The sequence below is a fragment of the Protomyctophum bolini genome (genome assembly GCF_963924005.1).
Source record: "Protomyctophum bolini genome assembly, chromosome: 1".
In the NCBI taxonomy this organism is placed as follows: Eukaryota; Metazoa; Chordata; class Actinopteri; order Myctophiformes; family Myctophidae; genus Protomyctophum; species Protomyctophum bolini.
Window position 1 is genome coordinate 49,995,952 of NC_137862.1, and position 19,063 is coordinate 50,015,014.

The 19,063-nt window shown below is 42.6% G+C and overlaps 1 protein-coding gene across 3 annotated transcripts in view; it reads left to right on the plus strand.

The window, feature by feature from the left end:
• large2 (LARGE xylosyl- and glucuronyltransferase 2) overlaps positions 1-14,883 on the plus strand; it is a 70,940-nt gene extending 56,057 nt beyond the window's left edge. For all 3 annotated transcript variants that reach the window (XM_080792033.1, XM_080792034.1, XM_080792035.1), the window contains 11 exons: positions 247-370; positions 2,904-3,075; positions 3,240-3,344; positions 5,046-5,158; positions 5,630-5,755; positions 6,411-6,566; positions 7,119-7,282; positions 8,758-9,036; positions 10,207-10,353; positions 11,224-11,419; positions 12,249-14,883. In XM_080792033.1, coding sequence (XP_080648159.1) covers positions 247-370; positions 2,904-3,075; positions 3,240-3,344; positions 5,046-5,158; positions 5,630-5,755; positions 6,411-6,566; positions 7,119-7,282; positions 8,758-9,036; positions 10,207-10,353; positions 11,224-11,419; positions 12,249-12,446 — 1,780 coding nt within the window. In that variant the 3' untranslated portion in view covers positions 12,447-14,883. The remainder of the gene's footprint in view (positions 1-246; positions 371-2,903; positions 3,076-3,239; positions 3,345-5,045; positions 5,159-5,629; positions 5,756-6,410; positions 6,567-7,118; positions 7,283-8,757; positions 9,037-10,206; positions 10,354-11,223; positions 11,420-12,248) is intronic.
• Positions 14,884-19,063: the final 4,180 nt, after the last annotated feature.

Below are 19,063 nucleotides of genomic sequence, written 5' to 3' on the forward strand. Positions count from 1 at the left end.
TAATAAAAGTGCCATTTTAAGTTTTAAGCATATTTTGATTATCACGATAATATTGTTGGTCGCATTTGTTTTGGCCACAATAATCGTGACATGACATTTTCATATCGTCCCATCCCTAGTTGGGTTTAATTCCGTTTTAATGTTGTTTCATTTAAGTGGAAAGACCTAAATTTGCACACTCCTATTTCTCTCCTTCATCTCTCCCCTCCATCCCTCCTCCGTCCCTCTCGTCCTCCTCCTCTCCAGGAGGAACCCTCTCCACTTCCACTTCATCACGGACACGGTGGCTCATCGCATCCTGAGCTCTCTGTTTGAGTCCTGGATGGTTCCCTCTGTGCAGGTCAGCTTCTACGACGCAGATGAACTCAAGGTGAGGCCCCGGCCCGGCCCGTCGGCCTACGGAACACTCCAAAAGGCCCCCCTCTTGTTCTGAAGTGTGACGTAAAATATATTTTGGCACAGCAGGATTACACTGCAGCATTCATTCTGTTAACCCATTTAGGCCTGACGTCTTCTAAATCCTGACCGTTTTATGAAATACATGTTTCTATATCAGCGGTGCGAAATATTTTCATGTCAAGGACCCCAGAAATGATATGTATTTGGCCGCCGACCCCCATCTGAAAACATGTAGTTCCAGGGACACCCCAGAAGCAAAGATTTGCGTTAAATCGTTCGCTCGGAAAGAATATATATTTAAATAATTGCCCCACATTTCACGATTTTTCAAAAATAGCCGCGCTATGAGCTTGTAGATCTGCTATTTTTCAATAGCTGAAAGTATAACATAATGCTTAAAACACCAAAAGGGGTTCCCATCCAGAACACATTATATTTTGTGAAATGTACTATAACAAAAGGGAAAAAAAGTTAAAAACACACAACATTTTGGGTGCAGGGACATATTTTCTCCACAGAGTTCCTGCAAACCAATGCAGGTTAATCTCAGCACACTTTGCAGAGCAAAGTGACTGGCATGCCATTGCAGTCAAATGAAAATTACTGCAATGGCAGTCATATGGCTCGTGACATAATGGCAGTCATATGGCTCGTGACAACACCCACACATCTGCGTTGGATGCCCAGTTGCGATAATGTGCATGTACTGTATGTGTGCAAGGACACGCTCACACGCATGTACATGTCTGACAGTGTGCGGTGTTGTTTATGGCAGCAAATTTTAGTTTTAGTCATAGTCTCTTGAATAGTTTTCATTTAGTTTTAGTCACATTTTAGTCACCCGGAATGTTTTAGTGTTAGTCTAGTTTTAGTCTACTAAATATCATAAGATTTTAGTCGACTAAATCTACAGTTGATATTGTCGACTAAAATGTATTTTGGCGGGCCGTCGTAATGGCTGATTTTACACTTGCTGCGACGTGTTGTGAGCTTGTAGATCGGCTATTCTCAGCATGCAACCAAGTGTAAAAGGACTTATACTGGATCTCTTGTCCACTATTAGTCCCTTCCTAACATTTTAGTTTGTATCTGTTGACGAAATTGTCAGTATATTTAGTCTTGGTTTTAGTCATCATAGCTTAGTTTTCATTTAGTTTGTCATGTAGTTTTCGTCAGTGGGGAAAAAAGGTAGTCGACGAACATCTTTCGTCTTGACAGTGTTGACAAAAACAACACTGTTACTGTGTCACTTCCAGTGCTAAAGAATGGCCTCCGGTGTCTTGACATTCTGTCAGCGGGTTCTCTCTCTCTCTCTCTCTCTCTCTCTCTCTGTCTCTCCACCCAACCTGTACCTCCTCTCCTCCTCCGCCTCCTCCATCGCTCAGAGTCACTGGCTCAGCCTGGCGTCGTCACATCATCACATTCTCTTCCCTCACAGTCGCGCTGCTTGCTGTGAACAATAGTCCTTTGTTGCTTCCTCAAACGTCTCAACCCACTCGGAGGAGCGGCACTCTTCGTGTATTCCACCCGTGAATGGAGGAGAACACATACCGGCCTCTAAGCTGATTATGCTTGCAGATGATGCACTTGTGCTGATTCCAATTACAATGAACCGAGAGAATTAATGAACAACAGGCACTATTTGCCCATTCACGTTGGAAGAAACATTTAGTTAGTGCGAGCCAGCGCGTTTGTTTTTGCATTCCTGCCATGCCGGCCCTGACTAATGAAAACCAGTGGTTTTTTGTGGTATTGCTGGCCTTGGTTTACATAAGCAAACATTGGGGGGGGGGGGATAATTGTCACTACATAAATGTATATTAAAGGGTTTAACTTACAAATGAAAGTGCTTGCATTATAAAAACCAAAATGTGCATTAAATTACTTTATACAGCTTGTGTATAAAGTACACAGGAACCCCCTTTGGTGTTTTAAGTATTATGTTGTTGAAAAATAACAGATCTACAAGCTCGTAGCGTGACACAGAGTGCTACTGCTATTTTGGAAAATTCGTGAAAATGTGGCGCAAATCTTTGAATATATATTATTTCAGAGCAAACGTTTTTAACTCAAATCTTTGCTTCTGGCGGGGGGGTCTCTTGAACAACATATTTTCAGATGGGGGTCATGGCCAAATACATATATTTTGTCCACTCATTGACATGAAAATGTTTGAGAACGACTGACATAGAAACATGAGGTTTTTCAGAAAACTGTCATGATTTAGAAGACATTTTGTAGAATCGTCCTCGGGTCTAAATGAGTTAATGGAAAATAACTATATGTCAAGATTATCTCATTCAAATCATAGGTACAGTTTTTTAAGTATTTTGTTACTAGGGCAGCAGTTTCTTCCTAAGCTGTCGAGGGTGTATGCTGCCCGTTTAAACATTATCCACCTTTCCGCTATTCCTTCAAATAACATGCCATAATATTGGCTTTTTCTTTTTTTTTGTCAGCCCCATGGGTGGTTTTTAACAGTTCTTCTCCTGGTGTATTTTTAGTCGGAGGTGTCATGGATCCCCAACAAGCACTACTCTGGGATCTACGGTCTGATGAAGCTGACGCTCACCAAGGCCCTGCCCTCCAACCTGCCAAAGGTCATCGTCCTGGACACAGACATCACCTTCGCCACCGACATCGCAGAGCTCTGGGGCATTTTCACCAAATTCACTGGTACAACCACTCGGGCGTTTTATGTTTGGAGAAAGAAAAAAAGCATGTTGAATTTGAAAATGCAAACATTTATTGCTAAACTATATTAAAATATACATTTTAGTCAAATGATTATGTATGCCTTACGTTACGTGAACTTTTCTATTGATATGCTATTATTGCAGACAAGCAGGTGATTGGGCTGGTAGAGAACCAGAGTGATTGGTACCTGGGGAATCTATGGAAAAACCACAAACCATGGCCTGCTCTGGGTCGAGGCTTCAACACAGGTAATGCCTCTCTCTCCATCAGCACAAACCTCTCTCTCTCTCTCTCAACCCCCCCCCCCCCCCTCTGTCACCCTGCCTGTGTAAATGAGTGCGTCATTAGGCGCTATGTTTGGAAGAGACATGCATGTGTATTGTTGTAAGACATACATGCATATTATCAAATACATTATACAATACAAGTTTGACATTGAAAGCATTGTGGTAGTGTGGATTCCATACGCCTGAGAGACAGATTTGCTACCGATTGGCTAGTTACTGACTGGTACTGTCTCCCAGTTACCCAATAGGGTGAGCCTAGTTACTGGTGCCGTCTCCCAGTTAGTTACCCAATAGGGTGAGCCTAGTTACTGGTGCCGTCTCCCAGTTACCCAATAGGGTGAGCCTAGTTACTGGTACCGTCTCCCAGTTAGATAGTGGACGGAGCCCGCACACCACAGGTACAAGAAAGACGTTCTTTATTGAAAGTTCTCTGACAACGTTTCGATCTATTTGATGTTCATCAGGTCATCATGACTTACTGTAGTTATTGGTGCCGTCTCCCAGTTACCCTAAGGAAGAGCCCAACATTCTCGGCCTTCAAAATACTAATTAAAACAGTGGTTGAAAGATAACCAGACTTGCAATCTTGTACAATATTTTTTATGGACTAGGCCCACTCTAAATTATATTTATCTGTTGTACATTGTTGTTATATAATATGTATTTTACCTGTCCATGTGCACTGTTCCGACCTAATAAATAAATACAGTACAGACCATAACCTTATTGGACACATAGCCTGGAGGGAAAATTGCTCGCCGATTTATTAATTCACAAAAATTACATATATTGTCATTGACCAATATTATATATTTTTTACATTTGTGAATTGAGGTCCCTGGTTTGATGGCAGCGTGTTCAAGTAATATGAGGCTGATGGGGCCCAGTAGTTTAATGATGAGAGATTATCTACAGACAGACACAAAGGGCTAAATAATAGATCTGATGGTAATAAAAGATAAAATGACACAAATAGAGCGCCGTAGTCTGACATCAGTGACGGTAGATGCACTATATCCCTCTGTGTCGTGGGTTATTTTTCCCAATATAAATTCTCCATAATATGTTAAGTCATATAAGAACTGTGCTCCAAAAATAAACAAAGCAATTTTCCTTATTTGGATACGAAACATCAAGTGGCGGGGATGAAAAAAAGGTCATAATTTAACCAAAGTTCTCCAAACACATACGTTATCAATTCTCGTAACCCAATATCATAAATGACACTATATGTCGCATACCTGACAGATGGATGATTTGTTTATTTTTGGTACACCGTTCATTCTTGTGATGGCACAATCTTAAGATTTCTCTATATAAGGAAAATAATCTGTGACCCAGAGGGGGACAGTGCCCTCTAGGGGCAGTGGCCTCAGGACTTTGCTTTGGTTCTCTGTAACCCATTTTAGACCTGACGTCAATATTCTGAAAAACCTCATGTTTCTGTATCAGTGGTTCTCAATATTTCATGTCAAGGACCCCCAAGATTATAATGTAATTGGCCGCCGACCCCCATCTGAAAATATGTTGTTCCAGGGACCCTCCCAGTAGCAAAGATTTGAGTTAAAAACATTCACTCTGAAACGATTTGAGGCACATTTTAACGATTTTTTCAAAAATAGCAGATCTACAAGGAGGGTTTTTAATAATGTTCTGTTGCAGGTGTCATCCTGCTGTATGTGGACCGTCTGCGTCGGATGGGCTGGGAACAGATGTGGCGACTGACTGCAGAGAGAGAGCTAATGAGCATGCTCAGTACGTCACTCGCCGACCAGGTGAGAGATGACTCCACCCTCCCATTCAGCAAGGCCTATTAAAGGAGGACTCCATGTTGCTCCCTGGAAGGAAAGAAACATGCGCAATTGAGACCAACGCGGAAGTGTTGTCTGCATATAGCCCATTAGCACATGTTTCTTTCCTTCCAGGGAGCTAACATGGAGTCCACCGTACTGTCTTCGCTTCCCGTCCTCTTTAAATAGTCCTTGCCATTCAGGCGGAAGTACATTTCATGTTTGACAAATATATCAAAACATTATAAAGAAAAGAAGACGAAACAAGAAAATACCCCAACATTCAATATGTTGATTTCTTTTTAACAGTGATATGTTGTGAAATGAAATGTTTCCCAAGGCAATGAAGGCATTGAGATATATTTCTTTATGTTTTTTGTTGTGCCCATGCATTAATACAGTCTTAAGTAAATATGAAAGTAAAAGCATTTTTAACGTACTGTATGTCGCATGCAGGACATCTTCAATGCCTTCATAAAGCAGAACCCCGTCCTGGTGCATCAGCTGCCCTGTTTCTGGAACGTCCAGCTGTCCGACCACACGCGCTCTGAACAGTGCTACACAGAGGTGTCTGACCTCAAGGTGGGCTAGTTGTGGTTTACATTGAATACATTACATTGCATTTTTACAATACATTTTTTGGAGCTACAGAGCTAATAAGAAAGAGCATGCTATTCATGCCGGCCTCTTCAAGCCTCGTCCCCACTCCCCAGGGACCCCCACTGAGTCAACTGTGGTCACCAAATGGCTTTTATGTCAAGTCATTTTTAAGCTATAGCTAGTGTGAGGTGGTGCAGCTGGCTCCTGGTGTCCCAGATCTAACACATCTGTGGTCCTAAAGTTAAGGACCATATAGGCACCAGAGGGGGGGCAGAAGGGTCTGAATGTATTGGGGGATGACTGGTCTATTTATTTATTTACTTTTCCTGACCGGCACCGGTTGTTTTAATTGCACCGTTCTCATTTTGTTTGCTTGCTTCTCGCTGGCTATAGTCTACATTCTCTCAGTCTGCAGTAACTGCAGTTGGAAAAAAAGGAACATTCGTCCTCTTCAGTTTAACATTAAGACGGACCAGCAAAACCTTGCTAAAAAAAAATAGCATGTCTACAAGCTCACACCACGTCACAACGTTATACGTGACACGTTGTGAGCTTTGTGGGTTCAAGTGGTTAAATGTGTCGAGTATGTTGAAAAGAAAAACAGCCAAGTCATGGTTTGGCGGACTTCTTGTTTAAGGTGATCCACTGGAACTCTCCTAAGAAGCTACGGGTCAAAAACAAGCACGTGGAGTTCTTCAGGAACCTCTACCTGACCTTCTTGGAGTATGACGGCAACCTGCTGAGAAGGGAGCTGTTTGGCTGTCCCAGCCAGGCCACGCCACAGAGTGTAAAGGTACAGTCTGCCCCTCAGCATAAACATAAATGTATGTCAAACTTAAAAAGTAGTTTTCTGTGCGGGTACTATTAATATAACTATCTTGACTTACAATCTGGCTTTATAGTTGTTTCTGAGCGGCTCCTATCCACAGCTATGTGTATATGTGTGTCTGTATGAGCACCGAATTTTTAGTTTTGGTATGAATGTAATGGTATTTTTGCCTTAGTAAACAGGACACTGAGTCTGTGGGTACTAGTGGGGCAGAGAGGAGAGAGGCCTGCCTGCTCCAGTTAACACACTTTCCCCCCCATTACACGAGTTACACAAGTTAATTGATTGTAGAACAGCTTCCCTCCCAATAACGAGTTACGTTTACATTGTTTAATTCGCGTTTTTAATACGTTTTAAGACTTTCCATCGGAGTGGGATAGGTTGACGCATTTTGAAGACAAAAATATCCGTCGCATCGGCATGCAAAGGGTTCTGGGTAATTAATCCCGCAGTCAAACTGTTAAAATACGGCGTTGGTGTTTTCCCTGACATTCTCGTTTTTTCTCCGTTCTTCAGCTGCAGGCGGCGCTGGAGGACCTGGACGAGGACGACCAGTGCTACGACTTCCGGCGCGAGCGAATCACGGTGCACCGCGTGCACCTCTACTTCCTGCAGTACGAGTACACGCCCACGGGGGACGACCACGACGTCACGCTGGTCGCACAGCTCTCCATGGACAGGTATAATAATAATAATAAGCTCCGACCCCCCATCTGAGAATATGTTGTCGCAGAAGCAAAGATTTGAGTTACAAACGTTCATTCTGAAAGAATATATACGGTATTCGACATTTGCGCTACATGTTCGCAATAAAACATTGCCCCCCCCCCACCACCACCTCTCTCTCTCTCTCTCTCTCTCTCTCTCTCTCCCTCTCTCTCTCTCATATTAGCAGGCAACACAGCAGCACTATCCCTCTCTGTTTCTGGCGCCCCCTACTGGGGGGTGCATACTTAGTTTAGACTAGTCATTGGTTAGACATGGGTTAAGGTTAGGTTTAGGTGTGCTGCCCCGTGGGAGGTTAGGTTTAGGGTGAGAGTTTGAGATAGGTTGTAGTTGTAGGACTAATGACTGGTCTAACCAATGACTAGTCTAAACCAAAAACTGTCTAAACTAAGTACTGCACCCCCCTACTGGTACAAATAAGTCATATACTCGTGCTCATGGCCACATAGGTAGACACATACTGTAGGCACGGACGTTGTAGGAGTGGTTGCACCACTAAAAAAAAAAGTAGATCTACGAGCTCTATGAGCTTGTAGATCTGCTATTTTCCAAAAGCTAAAGTATAACATAGTGCTTAAAGCACCCCGCCCCAAAATGGGTTAATGAACGATACATATGCCAATGTGAGACTCCATTATGAAGACATGAAGGAGCATGCCCCCCCCACACTGCTCTTGCTCAGCTGCATCAATTATATTCAATCAATGACAGACATTTGGGTCCATCTTGACCTTCCCCCAAGAGCCGGGTTGTTTGTTCATGAATTCTTCTTCATGATTGCTTTATTTAATTGTCACTGGCTTCTGAACTGAGGGGATTTGTGAAATACCTCCTTTGCGAAAATTATGAAGACATAAAATATAGTCTTTATTGTATAATTATATATCATGGAGATTCAGTACATTGTTGTATTGACAATGAAGTATTATTTAACACCCATCCCTAGATTCCCTACCACACACTCACACATCACTCACTCATCACTCATTACTTAATACCATCAATTATACTCTTAACTCTAAAGTATCAGCATTGCCATACTATTCCTATACAAGCCTGTCACAATTATTACATAATTGCCTAATCCCTAATCGCAATTATTTGAGATTATCGTTCGAGTTTTTTCATAGTCGCTTGAATAGTTTTCATTTAGTTTTAGTCACATTTTAGCCTTGAATGTTTTAGTGTTAGTCTAGTTTTATCTTGTCCACTAAGTCCCTTCCTAACATTATTTGTTGACGAAATTGTCAATACATTTTGTCTCAGTGTTAGTCATCATAGATCAGTTTTCATGTAGTTTCCATTTAGTTTTCCTCAGTGAAAAAAGGTAGTCGACGAACATTTTGTTCGTTTTAGTATCAGTCGACGAAACCAACACTGCCTGATGTCACCATCAACGATGCATATTGTCCCGTCTGGTCTCCTGCAGGCTCCAGATGCTGGAGGCCATCTGTAAGCACTGGGAGGGCCCCATCAGCCTGGCCCTCTACATGTCGGACGCCGAGGCGCAGCAGTTCCTGCGCTACGCCCAGGCCTCCGAGGTCCTCAAGAACCGCAAGAACGTGGGCTACCACATCGTCTACAAGGAGGGCCAGTTCTACCCCGTCAACCTGGTGCGGAACGTGGCCCTGCGGAACGCCAACACGCCGTACGTGTTCCTGACCGATGTGGACTTCCTGCCCATGTATGGCCTGTACGAGTACCTCAGGTGAGCCCTTTGAACCACGGCAAGTTGCATTTGTCATAGGCCCATTTTGACCTGAGATCAGATTCTAAAAATGTCTTCTACATCCTGACAGTTTTCTGAAAAAGCTATGTTTCTGTGTCAGTCGTTAGATTTTTCAAAAATAGCAGATCTACAAGCTCATAGCGCGCCACCGAGTGGCGCGCTATGAGCTTGTAGATCTGCTATTTTTCAATAGCTAAAGCATAACATAATGCTAACACCAAAAGGGGTTCCCGTCCCCAAAATGGGTCGAAGCGAGGAATGCAGGCGTTGGATCAACAAAGGTCCTCCTCCAGGTCTGTTGAAGAGGGGCGCAACAACGCAAACATAAAAAAACAAACGCTAAACAGAATCCAGGTCTGGTGAGTCGCGGGCGTGTGTGCGTAACGAGCCCGCGCGCAATGAATTCACGGGACCGCACTCACGTAAATACGCTTGCGTTGTCGCACCGCGACTTCTCAGAGCAAAAATGCAGGACTCATTGAAGATGAACTATAGGCGCGTTTTATCGCTCCCCGTTTGCAAGGCAAAGCTAAATTTACTTTTCGAGGTTTTCACTCCATGACATTTCAAAGAAACGACAGATTGTATTTCTGACTCCACTGCACTCTACTAACATTTCTTAATGTTAATTAGCCACATAATCCAAATATAGTGACAGTAGCCAGGTTACAACGTGTTGCATTGCAGATCTATTCTTGACTGTTATTGATTATTTTCTTTTGAAAAATGCAGGAAAATTTGTCTACCTTTTTTATTACATCAAAGAAATTAAAAACAGTGTATTTTCTCATACTTAAGTAGCCAATTGTAAAAACAAATCATGTACTTTTGAATACTGCCAACTTAATTAATGTATAAATTTGACTGAGCAACTTTCACTTCTAGAGGAAATTACTTACTGCGCTTCACCAGCTAGTGCTGCCGGCGCGTTTTACCACTTCTTCAGCAGCCACTGTTTCAATATGTCTGCTGCTCTTTCCACGACAGTAGAGTCTTTCACTTAATCACTTTTGCCCTGCCGTTTGGTGTGCCCCTCCCTCCCTCCCCCCACCCACCCCCCTCGACGTCGGTGCCCAGTGTCTGCAGCACAGAAATTCCATTCTGGGGAGCGAATTGTTAATGTCTTCTTCCTGGTTTCCTCCTTGTTAGGAAGTCTGTGGTGCAGCTGGACATGGCCAACACTAAGAAGGCTCTGGTGGTGCCGGCGTTTGAGACGCTGCGCTACCGCCTGTCCTATCCCAAATCCAAAGCTGAGCTGCTCTCCATGCTGGACATGGGGACCCTCTACACCTTCAGGTAACCTGGAGAGAATTACAAAAGCAACTATTTAACCCATTCTGACCTGAGATCAGATTCTAAAAATGTCTTCTACATCCTGACAGTTTTCCATTCTGACCTGAGATCAGATTCTAAAAATGTCTTCTACGTCAGTCGCTCTTCGATTTTTCCAAAAAAAAAAAGCGAATGCAGTGAGCACTAAATATGAGACCTAGCAGATCATGTCTGTGTGTGTGTGTGTGTGTGTGTGTGTCTGTCTGTCTGTCTGTCTGTCTGTCTGTCTGTCTGTCTGTCTGTCTGTCTGTCTGTCCCGCTGTTACACCACCTGCCCGCCACCATAGGGCGCAGCTGTATCACACACAAAAAACACACACACACACACACACACACACACACACACACACACACCTTAACTTAAAAAAACTTAACTTAAAAAAAAAGTAACTTAAAAAAAAATTAACTTAAAAAGAAATCTTAAAAAAAACCAAATATGTACGAGCTGCGTTCGCTTCCCGCGTTTGCGTGTCTTACTTGTAATAGCTACACCAAAAGGGGTTCCCGCATAAAATGGGTTAGGTTAGGATATTTTTTTCCTCTGTACTGTTGCTTTCATGAATAATATAAATTATTAAAAAAATATATGCAGTGTGTTTACTGTATAAACATTTAGCTCAGATTTATAACTCACGTCTTTGCTGCAGGATAAAATAGTGTTGATTTTGTATTTTATTTATGTGAAAGTGTTTTATAACATTGAACAAGAGCTTGTGGCTAAATAATATCTACATTGGATCCATTGGAACGCAAGTTTATTTTTCTACATTTTTCCGAAAAGTAAACCGGTACGATATATATATAACAGTTTCCACTGTCTCCTTTATCCTGTAGGTATCATGTCTGGACCAAGGGTCACGCGCCAACCAATTACGCCAAATGGCGGACGGCCACCACGCCGTATAAAGTGGAGTGGGAGTCGGACTTTGAGCCCTACGTTTTAGTGAGAAAGGACTGTCCGGAGTACGACCAACGATTTGTGGGCTTTGGCTGGAACAAGGTGTCCCACATCATGGAGCTGGACGCACAGGTACAGGTACTACATATAGTGGCCACTAGGGCGTACTTAAAGTACAATAAGGTATTAGTGATTAGTGAATTATACTTACAATCAGTGGTGGAAAAAAAGTACTCACATGTTTTACTTAAGTAAAAGTATCAATACAGCAATGTAGAAAGACTCAAAATTTGTCCTGAAGGCCTGAAGGTGGTCAGTATCTAGACCAAAAGCGTGCAAATAAATATATTGATTGTGTACAGATTTGAGTGTGCAGAGCTTCCCTTTATCTTTTCTTCATTAGACTTTTGTGACTCCAGCACCTTACTGAAGTTTTTTCAGCAGATCTTTTGTTCTTTTTTTTCTATATACATTTTTTGAGAAAGATTTTGAGACCTACAAGCCTTGTAGATCGGCTGTTTCTTGTGGCTATTTTTCAAGTTACTTAACGGTAAAACCACCTACATTGTAACAAAAAGAAGAAGGAGTAAGAGACCATTTAGACCGAAATACTTATTATTTTTGGCAAACGAAACCGTCGTTATACAGAAGTATAAATTATGGTATAGAACTGCAAATCATAGACACGATCACGATATGTACGTCCGATATCTCTGAAAAGTCATATCGTGGAGACATTGTATCGCATCAACGATATTTATCACGACGTCGCCCAGACGCCCACCCCTACCTCTGAGCCAATCATTGGTTTGAAAATGTCATGCTAGGTATTGAATCTAAAGCATTAATTGATTCATGGCCATTTATTAGAGAACTTCAAGAGTCAAGTGAGATCTTAAAGTCTTAAATAATTAATTTTCCTGTTCACTCACTCTTATTTTCGTCGTGCTCATCCCTACAGGAATACGACCTGATGGTGCTCCCCAATGCTTTCATGATCCACATGCCCCACGCGCCCAGCTTCGACATCTCCAAGTTCCGCTCCAGCCCCAGTTACCGCAATTGCCTGGCCACGTTGAAGGAGGAGTTCCATCAGGACCTGTCCAGGAACTATGGCTCCGCCGCCCTCAAGTACCTCACTGCCCAGAGGAACATCTAAAAAAAACCCCAACAACATTCTGTTCTGAACAGGCCAACGGGGCGTTCTACCCACTTGCCTATAAAGTCCACGTGCTTTGGGCTTGACAGGATCTTAGGGATGTATGTGAGACGTGGATAACATGGATCAAATCCTTGCAGTGTTACTATGACAAAGATAAGCTTTATGGCCCTCACAAACTGTCTCGAGGAGGGCTCCTGTGTTTCAGAAGAAGCAAGGACAACTCCACTTTGTAAGGTGGACTGTGAAAGTGGAGGGGAAACATGAAAGAATGATTGTTGAGCGTGGATGCTGATGGGACGAAGCTTTAAGACTGTGGATGAGGACAACCATTCAGTTATGATGTGTTCTGACAATCAGGGGAAATTAGACTTTTTCTTTTTCGTTTATTTTTAAACAATCCGTCCTCCGCGGATGCCCAAATCTTGGCGCTCAAGGAAATGAAAAACATTGGGACCTTCCTGTGTCTGTTCTTTTGGGGACAAAATATTAGATTCTCACATTAAAAGGGAATACAATTTCAATCAGATGCGTGAATGCCAGTGGAATTAGAGAAACGTTCAAGCCTTATCATGATATTTAATATTTTATTTTTTGCTTTCCTCTGTGTAAACGATTACCAATGAATAATGTGTGGCACATAAGATTTACATCATCACTGTTCTATTTTTCTTTTACATATTTTGACTGCTGGTTAAAGAAAATAATATCCCAGTTTGAAAACTTGGGGACTAATTTAATGCGTGGCTTGAGGGATTCGCTGTGTTGCTAGTGTGTGTGTGTGAGAATGTGTGTCATTCATGTTCATGAGGGGTTTGTGTGCTTGTGTCAATGCAGACTTGTGTGTGTGTGTGTGTGTGTGTGTGTGTGTGTGTGAGAGAGAGGGAGTGATTGTGTCTGTGTAAGGTACTGTACATCAATACTTCTCGATTGACCCTGTGTCACCAGACCACATGTATATTTGCTTGCATTCGAAGAGTTGCACTATATATATAATCTTCCCCAACATTTGATTAATTTAGGCAACATCTTTTTTTATTACGCACCCTTCTGAAGCACACGAATGTCTCCGATTTTCCAAGCGTGTTCATGTCATAGTCCGTCAACAACACCATCTCACACCTGATTGATATCACCTGATATTGCAATTATGAACCCGTCTCAAGTATTCAACCTATAGTTTCCATGCTGCATGGCACGTCTGTGATGAGCCGGCTGTGTTTCACTGTTACTCACTTTCAAGAAAGAGTTCTTTCTTTGTGCCATAGTGTCCAAAAAGAGTCTGAACCACTGGATATGTGTGCCATCTACTGCTATCATCTCCTCCAACCCCTAGAAAACGTTTTTTTTTTTTGTTAATTTAATTGCATCTGTTTTCTCATGATCTTTTTCGCCATTCCAAACAAGAGATTTTGTTCAAAAAATATGTTTTTCCTACCCTTGATCTTAACATATCTATTGACTAAAAAGTCCAGTTCACGAGGGCCATTTCAAGTAGATTTTATATATACACGTACGGTTGAGTACACTGTAAAATCCGGAGTGTCAATTTAACTCTTGAGAGTTGGTATTTCAGTGTAGTGAAGGACAGAAGGAATATGGGGTTATGTGGAGCGCAGCGTCCGTCTTCAAGGGGTCTGGATGTGCAGAGAGAGCGCAGCAGGGACGGGTTCATGGGGTTGTGCCATCAGTGGTGGAAAGTAACTAAGTACATTTACTTAGGTACTGTACTTAAGTACAATTTTCTACTCCACTATGTCTCAGAGCCAAAATTTGTACTTTTACTCCACTACAATTATTGTATGACTTTAGTTACTAGTTACTTCGGTTAGAAAACATACATTAACCACTTCAACCCTATACATTTTGGCCATTTGGAAATAGATCTACAGGCTCACAATGCGTCGCAACGCGACACCTTGTGAGCTTGTAGATCTGCTATTTTCAGTAGACTTTGTACACATTTTGAACTTGTGAAATGGGACATTCTGCAATATGAGTACATTTACTTTTAGTACATTTTGATGCCGATACTTTTGTACTTTTACTCGAGTACATTTTCAATTCCGTACTTTTACTTGTAACGAAGTAGTTCTAAATTGCAGTATTGGTACTTTTACCTAAGTTAATTGAGTACCTTTCCACCACTGTGTGCCATGAAAGGAACTCCTGTCTCATGCACACCCCACCCAGACCCCACCGCCCGTCCCCATCCCCGTCCTCTATACATTGACTGTGGTGATTGCGGTAAATGCTAGTGCCTTTGCTGTATTGTGGAAGAACGAAAAAAAAGAGAGGAAAAATAGAAGAGAAAAGGATATTGATTGTACCGTTGTACGTACATATGTACCATTGGGGCCTGGGGATAGGTGGGCACTCTATTTATTATTGTTGACTCAAATCAATCATATTTTTCTATGTAAGTGCTTTAAATAAATTTGCCCTTTTTTTATGTGCTTGGTGCTGGCTCTGTTACTCTGTTTCATGTGAGTCTCATTGAACCGAGTTCAAATCTGACTCGACATGTCTGCCCTAGTTTTCCTGTAGTCTCTCTACACTAATAGTTTAAAAGCATAGATTATTGCAACATGAAAACGTATAACAAAGATAATTCAGGGTCACTGATGTTGGCTGTATTTGATAAATGAATGGATATATAGAGAGCCTTCTTTCATTGCCTATAATACTGTATGTTCTTTCTGCACTTAGTATGAGTTCAAGGAATGTGTGAATCCCTTCTGGCAGGTCTAGTAGCCTATACAGTATGTCTGTCCATTGAAATTGTGCAAAGTTTTGAATATCTACGGAGGGACACGCATCAATAATGGACTGAATTTGGCTAAAAACAGACGTTATTGCATGATATAAGCATATAAAGACTCAACACGAGTAAGGTGAAGTTGAGCAGGATTATAAAAGAATCACACTTGTGTGAAGTGAGCGGTGCCTTTCATCAGGATGAGAACATCATCATACATCAGCCAATCAAAGTCATCACATTCAGTGGTCAAACGGACAGACACAGCTGCACTGCTCAGAAACAGCTGGTGAACTACAGCTACATGCAGTTCCCAAACTTTTTCACGTCAAGGACCCCCGCAATTACACTAATTAACCCGCGGACCCCTATTTGAAAGGATATGCAGGGACCCCCTATAAGAGAAGATTTTTACGGCTCTAGCAGTGATTCTCAACCCGTTTAATTTCAAGGACCCCCCCCCCCCAGTTTTACACGCATTTAGTCTACTCTATACGGAGCTCCCCGCTGGCTGCTATTTGAGGATGTCTGCTGCAAGATGCAACACTGAAGAATTCCTTTGTCCCCGGGTCCCCCTAGTATATAGTGCCTTCAACATGGGCAATGATTAATACACACCAGGCAGTGAACCAATGGTCATGGTGGAATCCAATCTATTTTTTTTTACCTGAAAATACAGCTAGCGTACCCACTTTAAATCAATTTACGTTCCTACATCCAAGGTGAATTTTAATAATTTGGGTGTGATATATAGTAGGCTATATATACCAGCTGAATGAAGTGGTTTTCTTTTCACTTCAATGAAGCTTTTCACGAGAAATTACAAGTGACAATTTTGAGGTGTGAGAGGTTGAGCTGTGAATGATGTTCATTCTTGTCACTTGCATTTACTGCTTATTTATGAGATTGCGTGCAGCAAATTGTGTTCCTCTTCTGTTACCTATTTTACATTATAGGTTTTGGAGGTCATATTCCAGAGAAACAATCAATAAAAAACAATCAATTTGGTTTTCGCTCTCAAGAGTTCAATTATTGTTAAACATCGGCATTACTTAATCTACCAGAAGCCTACACAATAGAATGTAGAATAATTGAATCTTATTCAATGACAACAAAATATCTATTAAAAGTTTGGGGTTTGGGTCTTGAGCCTTATTTAAAAAGTTAAAATGTCATCATCATATGGTGGTACGTGGCTTAAATGCAGAATAAATAATGGATCCTGACATGAAAAAGATTGAAAACTCTGTTGAAAACAGGGGGGCAGTCAGACGGATATTTTGTGAAGCCACTAAGGAAATGAAAGTTCATATAATGGCCTGTTGTGGCGCTCTCATTGGGCTCAAAAAAACCCATAGCCCCATAGAAGTCCATGTATTTGGGCCCAACTTCACCTAGACTGTATTACCTTAATAAACATGGTCATGAATACTTTTTGCTTCCAGTCACTAGTTTAAAGGTAGAGTAAGTGATTTCACTCAAAAAACCATAGGTTTCGTTTTTGGCTGTGGGACCTAAGCCTTCGTCCAATCAGGATAGAGAGTCAAAAACGAAACCTAAGGTTTTTTGACCCCCAGGGGTTAACTGGGGACAGGGAGGAACTCCTTATATGGTCAGCACACTCTATAGTAGAGAGGATTATCACAACAAAACAAAAAAATAAGTGATATTTGAATTAAGTGAAATCACTTACTCTACCTTTAAAGTCTCATTTCTAATGTCATAATATTCTTTTTGGAAAATTATGGTCCCATTTATTAGAAAAATGACCATAAAGTTGCGCATGTTCTGAGGGGCGTGGCTACCGTTACAGCCTATGAACGGGATCCCCCACCCACTCGAGTCAAAATAAAAACCAACGAAGAAGAAGGGGGAAGTCCCGCCTCGTTGTCTGGGCCAGCCAATGGGCCAGCTGGCCTGAACTGGGCCAAAACGGATCTAGAAAGATGGCGACTTCCATTGCAAGGACTGACAGGCTTCATTTTACGTTCACGTTAGACCCGCGGGACGCTTTGTCCATATTTTTTACAGTCTATGGTTGAAAACCACTCTTCCCTAAGTAGAAAGTAGACTCCAGTGAGCAGGGCCAGACTGGCAGCTGGCTTCATCATCTTTATTTGCGCGCTCGATCTTTAAAATCCTCCGGTAGCCACGCCCCCCCCCCCTCCACACACGCGCGCACACACACACACACGCACACGCACACACACCGACACACCCCTCCACGGCGGCTGCAAACAAACAAACAGAGACAGACACTGAGTAAGAAGAGTGAAATAAACTTAATTTTACTCCTCATGGAAGTTGAGTGGAGTAAATTGAAAACTGCTCAGTCACAAGTCAGTCACAGTTTGAAAGAGAAGTTAATTCTGCAGGTGAGTTAGCTACCTACCTATGCTAATGCTAGCCTAAGCATTAACGTGTGTGTGTGTGTGTGTGTGTGTGTGTGTGCGCTTGAGAGTGAGAGTGAGCGTGAGAGAGAGAGAAATTAACAAAGGTGCTTGAAGTGCTGTGTTTGCCTGTTTGGGGTGTATAACACCTCATTTTTAACTGTTTATGATGGTTTCATTGAAAGTGAATCAAGTGTTCTACCACCTGAATTGCACATCGACGTTTCTGTCTCCATTTATTTCAAGGCATATGTACGTCACCAGGGCTGTCAACATTGGAGACCGGACATAAACAAAGGTTAGGCTAGGGTGTTGTGTAATGAAGTGGTTCCCAAAGTGGGGTCCGGGAACCCCCAGGGTCCATTTGGTTCCATGTGTAGCCTACACTCTCAGAGTTAAATTAGCATTGGTTTTACAATATGAATTGGGGGTCCCAGAGATAGAAATGTCATTAAATGGGGGTCCGTAGCCTAGTGCATGTCAAACTGGGGGTCCTTGAAGTTAAACGGGTTGAGAATCACTGCTAGAGCCGAAAAATAATTCTCTTATGGGGGTCCCTGGAATATCTTTTCAAATGGGGGTCCGCTTGGCTAATGAGTGTCAATTTGGGTTTCCTTGACATGAAAAAGTTTGGGAACCACTGGTGTAATGTGTATGTTGTGACAGCTGGATATACAAGGCTATATGTACTGTAACCGGGAGGATGCAACTCTAGATTAGTTTTGTAATGGGATGAATCTAGAGTTGCAATACCCTCCATTGACTCCCCATTCATCCAATTTGACATGTTATGACCTACTTTCTGACAAGAAATTCTGTGCAGGTGATTATTTTTCTAAGTGTTAGAGTTTGGAAGCACTCGTTTTTTTAACGGGTCGCGCTGCTCCCTCCTGCATTATGTGCAAATTCGAAACAGGTCGTACGCAGGGACGTTCAGTGACTTACGACGAGCGCTTCCAAACTCTCTTCCAAACTCCAACACTACGGTAGATTTCTATGAAACAAAAGCTTGGCAGATTGAAAGAGCAGGGTTTCCTGCACAATGTTCTTGGCATGGCGCTGCGCCATGCCTGGAATTATTTGCGCCATGCCAAGCTATCATATAACCAAAAAAGAAAAGTGCCTCCCCAGTGCCTCCCCAGTGTCTCCCCAGTGTCCCCTCAGTGCATTCCCAGTGCCTCCCCAGTGTCCCCCTGAGTGCCTCCCCAGGGTCTCCCCAGTGCCTCCCCAATATCTCCCCAGTGCCTCCCCAGTGTCTGCCCAGTGCCTCCCCAGTGTGTCCCCCCCCCCCCCCGAGTGCCTCCCCAGTGTCCCCCTGAGTGCCTCCCCAGTGTCTCTCCAGTGCCTCCCCAGTGTCCCCCTGAGTGCCTCCCCAGTGTGCCCCTAAGTGCCTCCCCAGTGTCTCCCAAGTGCCTCCCCAGTGTCTGCCCAGTGCCTCCCAGTGTCCCCCCCCCGAGTGCCTCCCCAGT